The 9,260-nt window shown below is 35.9% G+C and overlaps 1 protein-coding gene across 4 annotated transcripts in view; it reads left to right on the forward strand.

Annotated features, from left to right (window-relative positions):
* The window catches only part of LOC106882483 (uncharacterized), a 142,742-nt gene extending 133,872 nt beyond the window's left edge, over nucleotides 1-8,870 (forward strand). For all 4 annotated transcript variants that reach the window (XM_052969595.1, XM_052969594.1, XM_014933174.2 and 1 more), the window contains 3 exons: nucleotides 1,863-1,915; nucleotides 3,773-3,916; nucleotides 5,245-8,870. In XM_052969595.1, the coding sequence (XP_052825555.1) occupies nucleotides 1,863-1,915; nucleotides 3,773-3,916; nucleotides 5,245-5,456 (409 nt within the window). In that variant the 3' untranslated portion in view covers nucleotides 5,457-8,870. The remainder of the gene's footprint in view (nucleotides 1-1,862; nucleotides 1,916-3,772; nucleotides 3,917-5,244) is intronic.
* Nucleotides 8,871-9,260: the final 390 nt, after the last annotated feature.

A 9,260-nucleotide genomic window follows, 5' to 3' on the forward strand; every position in this document is an offset into this window, starting at 1 on the left:
CGTGGTGTTATGGGCTGTGACGAGCTATGTGTTGAGGTGGAGAGGGGTGAGGCAAACAGAGGTGAAGCCAAACCGGAAGGGTCAGATTGAAAGTCGGCGACACGCGGTCGAAGGCTAGCACGTGGGGCCAGTGAGAAAACAGCAACGTTACGAGAAAGACGTGTTCTGATTAGGAGCGATCGTGTACCCCGCTGCGGTCGGCAAGGTAAGGTCCAACGCTTCATTCTGTCCTTTTGCTTCTTGTTGTCTTCTTCCTCCATCGCACCACACAAACTTTATGAAGAATCTATTTCTGCTTGCTAGCATCTTTATGTAGCACTCTATGTTCCTATCCTTTTCTCCCTTCTCTCGCTAGTTTTCTATTTCTCTTTCTTTTTCTTCTTCACCAATGTTGTCGTCCTCCTCCCCATGCTTAATGTTTACTTTCTCTTTCTTTCGTCTGTAACAAATGACCTGTATATGCATACACCAGGAGATGTGTGCGTACATAAATATATATGTATTTGTATATATAATTATGCCTCGCTTATATATGTTTATATATGTATACAACTATGTACATGCATCTGTGTGTTTTAGTGTATATATGTATATTATAGATGGTTTACTATGTGCATATGCAGCTAAATGTATATGTAATCCAACGTGAAATTTTTTAATTTTTAAACGGATATAACTTTTAATGTATTAATTGATTTATATTTAACATATAATTATTTACCCTATGTATTTATAAGCTTTTTTAATTTAAAGTTTTCTTCGATTTTACAGTAAGATGATTTTATACTGAATTTTGTTTATTACATGATTAAGACCATTAGTTGAAAGGACCAATGAAACAAAACCATTTTCAAATGTGTATCCATTAAACTAATTGTATGTGTTTGCTTATAACCTTATTTCTGTTCCATATTAAACAAAACTATCCAACGAACAGGAACATGAAACTCTGAGTAACAGTTTTTGTGATATTTTTGCTGCTTTTCAATAAAGTATATTTATGTATATATCTATGTGTTTGTCTCCCCCATCACTACTTGACAACCAGTGTTGGTGTGTTTACATCCCTGCAACTTAGCAGCTCGGGAAAAGCAACTGATAAAATAAATAGTAGGCTTAATAGATAAGTCCTGGGATCAATCCAGTGCTCCAGCATGGCCGCAGTCAAATGACTGAAACAAGTGAAAGAATAAAAGAACAATTAAGACAAAACACAAACCCCTTCAGGTAGATGGCCCTGCTCGATCTGTAGAAAAGGCGTAGGTAGAAACTCTATAAGATGTACCCAGTGTAAGCTATGGACACATAAGAGGTGCAGCAATATCAAAGGATGGCTAACTAGGAAGTTAGTTTTTGTTTGTGGCAGATGTTCAGGAGCAATAAACACTGAAAATGTGCAGAAAACAACTTCTGCCACATTCCAGGGAAAAAAACTAGACTTAGTTGAAAGCTTCCGCTATCTAGGTGACCAAGTTAGTAGTTGGGGAGGGTGTACTGAAAGTGTAGCTGCTAGAATAAGAATAGCCTGGGCAAAGTTTAGAGAGCTCTTACCTCTGCTGGTGACAAAGGGCCTGTCACTCAGAGTAAAAGGCAGACTGTATGACGCATGTGTACGAATAGCCATGCTACATGGCAGTGAAACATGGGCCGTGACTGTTGAGGACATGCGTAAGCTTGCAAGGAATGAATCCAGTATGCTAAATGGTTAAATAATGAAAACTTTACATGGTCTACTTGGGTAAAGTCTTGGAATTAGCTTTAGAAGATTTTAACATTTTTCGATGTTTATTTTTGATGATTTTTTACTATGTTTTTTTAATATGAACATTTAACCTCTTAAACTGTCTTTCTTATTTTTCCAGGTATTCTTCATCAAGAGACTATCCATCTAAAGTTAAACATGTATTTAGAAAATGTGAGTATCCATAAATATGAAATCTTTAACCCTTTCATTACCATATTTCTGTTTTTGTTTCAGTTACTTTTTAAAACAATGGGGGAACTTAACAAAATAACTTTTGTCATTGTTCAAGGTAGTTTCTAAAACATAACATGAAACTTTGATGGAAGATTTTTTATTTAACCCTTGTGTTATCATACTTCTGTTGAAATAAACTCTCTTTGTTTCAATTAATTTTGAAAATAATGAAGAATTTAGTAAAATAACTTTGAAGTGTTTGGTGTTGGGAAGGGCATCCAACTATAGAAACCATGTCAAAGTAGACATTAGAACTTGATGCAGTCCTCTGGTTTGTTTGATTATTCTGTCAAACCATCCAAACCATGCCAGTATGGAAGGCAAACTTCAAATGGCAATGATTATAAGATCAAAATTTCCTCAAATTTTGGCACAAGGCCTGTAATTTCATTGGCCAGTACATATTTTATCAACCCAAAAGAATCATAAGCAAAGTCAACTTCAGGAGTATTTGAACTCAGAATGTAAAGACAGACGAAATGTTGCTAAACATTTTGCCTGGCATGCTAATAATTCAACCAGCTCACCACAGAGAAAATATATATCAAGACAACAAAGGTAATATTAAGAAAAAATTTGTAGCAAAATATAAATTTTATATATCATTTAAATGGTAGGGTGACTCTCACTCTTGGTGTGTCTGTATGTGTATAGTGGGAATATTTCATTGTATACTGTCTGCTGTCAAGTCTACATCTGCCAGAATACTCTCATATCTCTCTAACACTGTTTTCATTCTTCTATCCCTCTCACTGTGTCATATGACTAAAGATGGCAGTGAATTTCTCCTCCTCATTGTAACTAAGGATGTCACTGGACCTATCTAACCCTCTCATCTCTTCAACACAACCCCTGCCTCTCTCATTCTCATCACCTTCTATGTCTTACTCATCATGAGGCTTATAGATAAGGGATCATATCAGATCTGCATGGCACCCTATCCAACTCTACCATTACCTCTTCTATCTTCCTTTCCTTGGACACTTGTTATTGACATTTACTCTTATCATTTATCCACCTCATTTTATCTCCCCCACCCTCTTCAACCTTCCCACACACCTCACCACAGCCTTTTACCCACTGACTTTAATTCCTATTTGTTAACATCTGTATTCTGAAAGATTCTGGGATAGCTGGTCTACTATCCCATTGTTCATGCTGTCAGCCACCTAGAAAACCCCAGAATAGTTGAACTAGGTATGTTACTATCCATCTCTCTCCCCCTTTACCACTATCTTTCCCCCATTACTCTGTTTTTACCATCACACCCTTGCTCCTTTCATCCACTCATCCTGATTCTTTCATCTTCCTCTCTTTTATTCACTGCCTCAACCATGTAGCCCTGAGTGAACAAAAACATATATAAAGTGGTGAGGGCTATTAAGATAGAAAGCAACTTCACTAATTGGTGCCAAAAAATAAATTCCATGTAGAGCACTCTGTAAAGTGGTTGGTAACTGAGTGGAAACATGGGGAGAGGTTGAGAGGACCCTTTAGGCTTGTTGATACCTGATAATCTGTCAAGTATTGTGATAAAATGCACCCAGTCCACTCTGTAAAGTGATTGGTGTTAGGAAGGGCATCCAACCTTAGGAAACCAAACTGTAAATTAAATGTAATAACAAGGTGTAGTCCCCAACCCATCCAGGAGGGCAGTAATTCTGAATATGAACTGGTTTGGACCATGATGACCTGGTCAACTCCTACAAGCATTCTACAGCAAAATTATGATTCAATTTTTTGAAATTAAAAATATTTTTTTTCATTTTATCAATTTTGTCAATTCACTTTAAGGTTCTAACAACACTTCTGACGGAATTTTGAAGCAATATTTCCACATCTGCAATGACAGTGCTCGAGAAAACCTTATTGCCAGTATCAACATGGACAAAAATGAGTGTTTGCAAGACCTGAAAGTCACTGAAGAAAGATTGGCAGGTTAGTGAAAAAACAGAGACTTCCTTCTTTTATTTCATCTTTTATATAGATTGATGGTGGTCTTGGTCTTATATTATAATTCCAGTCACATCTAATATGATTTATAGGAATATTAAATTGATCTAAGTACTTGGCTGGTACTTTATTTTAGTTCAGTCCTCACTGCCTCACTCAGGCAGTGCATATAGGCTAAAGAGTCAAACACTTGTGATTCTGAGATACCTGCTGATAATATTGAAGGGTTTCCAACTTTGCAATGAATTTAGAAGAGCTTGCAAAATCTGAGTAGCTCCTGCAGTTTCAGCATGGGACAAAGTATCTCTGATGCTTATTTCACCTTATATAGAACCCAAAAGAATGAGAGGCACAGAGGATCTCAGTAGGATTTGAATTCAGAATGTGAGAAGCCATCACTAAATATCACAGGCATTTTGTCTTACGATTCTGCTAATCCACCATCTTAATAGCAACATCTTGATTGTCATGGTTGTTGGTGGTGACGTAGGAGTGGCAGGGGCAAGAGTGTTCATGCCCAGTCAGCCCTAATTCTGCAGATCTGTGATCAAATATGTCCTTCCTTTCATTGAAATTGTAAACTTATAATCTTTTCTACAATAGGTGCAAGGCCTGAGATTTGGGAAAAAGTTGCTATTGATTACGTTGACCTCTAGTGCTCAACTGGAACTGATTTTATCAACCCCAATGGGATGGAAAGCAAAGTCAACCTTGGTGGGATTTGAACCTACAATGTAAAGGTCACTAAGCATTCTGTCTAGTATGCTAATAATCCACAAGCTCGCCACCTTGATAATAATGATAATGATAATTCTTTATAATTTTGGCAGAAGGCCAACAATTTTGGAGAGAAGGGAAAATCGATAACATTGACCCCAGTATTTGTCTGGTACTTATTTTATTAACCCTGAAATGATGAAAGACAAAGTCAACCTTGGCAGCATTTGAACTTAGATTGTAATGCTAAAAGAAATGCCACTCAGCATTCTGACCCAAGATAACAATTCTGCTAGCTTGCCCTATCTTAATAATAATAATGATGATTATGATGATGATGATAAATAATCTTTATGTAATCCTTTCTACTATAGGCACAAGGCCAATAACAATTTAGAGTAGGTGTGAGAGGCTGGATGTGACCAGTTTCAGCAGACAACAGGTAGAATATTTGGAGTGATATGGCTGGTTTAAATACTAAGTAGCTAATCATTCACCCATTTATGTACATGTCAACTTGAAAAAAGAATGTTGTTTTGTTTTTCTCGTAAGTCATTCACCATTTATTTTTGTTTCTCTTTATCTCTCCAATGCAGCTTTATCGCGACAAATTGAATCCATATGTGCAGAGAAACACAAAAAAGAGACTGAAATACGTCGACTTATGGTAGAGATAAAAGGGTTTGATCGGAGTTTGGAGAAACTGAAAGAAGAGAAACAAGAGCTGACAGAAAAGTCCTCCTCACTTGATGCTAAAATCTCTCTATGTGTGTCTGTCTTAAAGATGGTCCTCAACAAAAACACATGATCTCAACTTTGTTTGTATGTTCTGTTGCAGAATGCAGCTCATTCTGAGAGTTTACCATCCAAGAAATTATTCTAGCAACCCCCAAAACCATCCATCTCTTTCTCGTGTTGTAGAAACCAATGAGAAAGAAGGGGAAGGAAAAAATAACCCACAAAATTGGAGAAAATGAATTGACAGAAATGACTTTATATTGTTTATATATATATATATATATACACACACACACACACACACATGTACATATTCATACACACACCTAGTGTCTTGACTTTTGAGTTTAATGATATCAATACGTACACATGTATATATATATATATATATAGATGTAGGTATAGGTGTATGGTTAAGAAGTTCACTTCCCAGCTACATGGTTTCAGATTTAGTTCCACTGCACAGCACCTTGAGCAAGTGTCTTCTACTATAGCCTCAAGCTGACCAAATCCATGTGAGTGTGGTTGGCAGAAACTAAGAAGTCCATGTGCATCATATATACATGTATATGTGTATGTATATATGCATGAATATGTGTGTGTGTGTTTGTTTATACATGTGTCTCCTTGTCTTGACATCATATGATAGTTCTAAACAAGCGTCACCGTACAAGCAGTGTTGTTCATTTTCAATCCTCCATAAAATCACGCCTGGCTATGGGGAGATATCACCTTACTTAGAAACAGGTTCAGGTTACAACAGGAAGAGCATCCAGCCGTAGAAAATCTGCCTCAATAAATTCTTTCTGACCTATGCAAATATGGAAAAATGGGCATTAAAATGATAACGATGATGATGATGATGACGATGATGATGATGATGATACAAACAGCACACACACACATTTTCCTTCTCTTCATTGTCGTTTTATTATCCATTTCTGTTGTATTAGCATAGGTTGGATAAGTCTGCACTACAGCAAGCATATTACCATTCTTTATGTTGTGTCATCTCATTTGTGAATCTTAACATTCTGAGATCCAACATCTTCACTTCCTCTATATTGCTCTACCATTTTTTGCTTCCACTGATGCTTCAGTCAAATCTCTTGGCATACATCATCCACTCAAATCACATGCCCTGTATGTTTCAGATGATATCTTTAATGCCTGAGCCATTCTCTGACCTCTCCAGATCATCCACATTTGTCTCTCTCTGCCACATAGCATATTTTCTTATACATAATTCCTGCAGAGAGGAATGCTTTCTAAACAATTCTTTAAACTTCTAGTTACTATGCTCTTGTAATTACTTTTTATGCTAATCAGATCACTTCAATAACACACTACCATCTATGTCTAGTGAACTGTCTGAAATTAAGTTCAAGCATTCCAGGGCTTATATTTCAAGAGTGCTATGTCTGTATATCTCTCATCTCTGCAGTCCTGGTTCTCTCTCTAATAATCTACCAGAGATTTCACTTCATCTTTAGTATGCACACATTGTTTGTACTAAATATACACCATCAGGTTCCTATCTGTTCCCTTCCTACATACTGCGTAAGGCCATAACTGAAATGGTTCTGGTATTTTGTGTTCTCTTTCACTAATTAGTGCTTTGTATTTTACTATGTTGACTGTTGGGCCTTTGGATCATTCTTTAAGGTTTGAAATTTCTGCACATCTTTAACAGATTCTACAATGAGATTTGGATCATCTAGCATATAGAATATCCAAAAAACAACCAACTTTGAACACATACAGTATTATATCTTCATTCACTATAATGAAGGAGGCGGAGGACAGAGTTCTGGTTAACACCTACCTCATAAAATTCACTGTATATTCTAGCTTTGGCATCTTTTCTTTGCAATGTCTTTTGTTTTTTAACTTTCTTTCTCTCATTTTATCCTTTTATATCACTCTCTCTCTTTCTCTAACAAATATTTTTATATTTTTCACTCATGCTAATGAAACAGCATCAACATGGTTACACAGCCTGTTAGAAGCTGCAATTAGTTCTCTACCAAGTCCCGTCCTGCTGTTTCAAATGGAAAAACAGGAAGGAAACATTGGACAGTATCACCCTAGATACACAAAAACACAGTGTGGTCCTTGCCGGGTTCCCCCATATTGTAGATCTGCTCAATCAGGGCTAGCAAAAACAGCAGCAACATCTCTCAAGCTTGGGTATCAAATGTAATTTCAGTTTTCTGCATTTTCACTACTCATGTCGATTGTTAATTCCATTATAGAAAAGTGCAGTTTTTGAGATGCATTGCTGACTCTGAAGAGTTCAGGTTCTAATCTATTTGGGTGCCCTTACAAAACAGGTTCAAGATCTTGCCATAAAGATGTAATCTTAAATTTTGTAATATAAATGAAATTAAATGCAATTTTCCTAATATAATATTTAATTATAATATATGTGTGTGTGTATGTATGCCTGTGTAAGAATATATATAAATCTGTGCGCATGTGTATATATGTATGTATATATATATATATATGTATCTGTGTGTGTGTGTGTGTGTGTAATAATATAAACTAACACGTATGATATGCTCATAGATGGTTCTGATTGATTAAAGTTGATACTTTACTTACCATAAAAATATCTCAGACTATACACAGCACTTCAAATGCTGTAATCAAAAACACCTCAACCTCATTATATTCTTACAGTAAAAGTAACAAAATAGTAATCAGAAAACTGATAATGTAAAACAGGTTTGTGAAAACTGATATCCTAATATGAAATGTACCAAATAACCAATGAAATTGTGCCTCATGTATTTATATTATATAATATTGTGTTGTTAAGGAAGGTACTTCATTTTTATATTGCTTCAGTTTATTCAGCTGAAATGAAAGCCAATAATAAAAGGGATTTGATTTTGCAATAAACGGACTGGGCTCTTGTACAAAGGGTGATGTTGTAGCTTATATACTTTAAATAATTGGCTGAAGAAACATTTTAAACTTATTGGTTGTGTGTGTGTGTGTGTATAAACAAACCATGCAAGCATGGAAAACACATTAAATGACAACAGCAATGATTGATATATATATATATATATATACACACAGACATACACACACATATACATACATACAAAAACATGTGCACACACGTACACACACATGCACGTGTGTGTTTATGTGGTATCACAATTTTCTTTTCAATAGTGGCAAAACATTGGCTGAATGAAAACAATAGGCTGTGAGAGAATTAGGGGATGGCTTCTAAGGTGGCACGTTTGGCTAAATGATTACTGGGAGGATTGATTGCGTGATTTGAGTGGTGAGAAGATAAAAGATGAGTAAGGTGAGGAGTTGCTGTACAATGCTGGTACATGGCCAACAGGCCTCATGGAGCATGAACTAGTGTTATAGTGGGTGAACAGGCTTGTCTGGGGGGCTGAAAGTGATGTGTACTATATATATATATATGTATATATTTATGTGTGTGTGTGTGTATATATATATAGGAAGGGCATCCAGCTGTAGAAACTCTGCCAAATCAGACTGGAGCCTGGTGTTGCCATCCGGTTTCACCAGTCCTCAGTCAAATCGTCCAACCCATGCTAGCATGGAAAGCGGACGTTAAACGATGATGATGATATATATGTGTGTGTGTGTGTGTATATATATATATATATATAAGTAAAAACATTTTTGGTAGTGTACAAAAATTGTATATTTGTAATAATAAGATTAGTCAGAAGTAGAGGAATTGTTCCCAAGTTTATTCATATACCGTTACAGAAAGTTTTGAAGTTTTTGAAAGATGTGTATGAGATTACTAATGCTTAGAGGGTGAATTCTTAAATCTAATAATGTAAATATTCTATTTTATTTCATTTCATTTCAA

The sequence above is a fragment of the Octopus bimaculoides genome, chromosome 7, assembly GCF_001194135.2.
Source record: "Octopus bimaculoides isolate UCB-OBI-ISO-001 chromosome 7, ASM119413v2, whole genome shotgun sequence".
NCBI classification, from domain to species: Eukaryota; Metazoa; Mollusca; class Cephalopoda; order Octopoda; family Octopodidae; genus Octopus; species Octopus bimaculoides.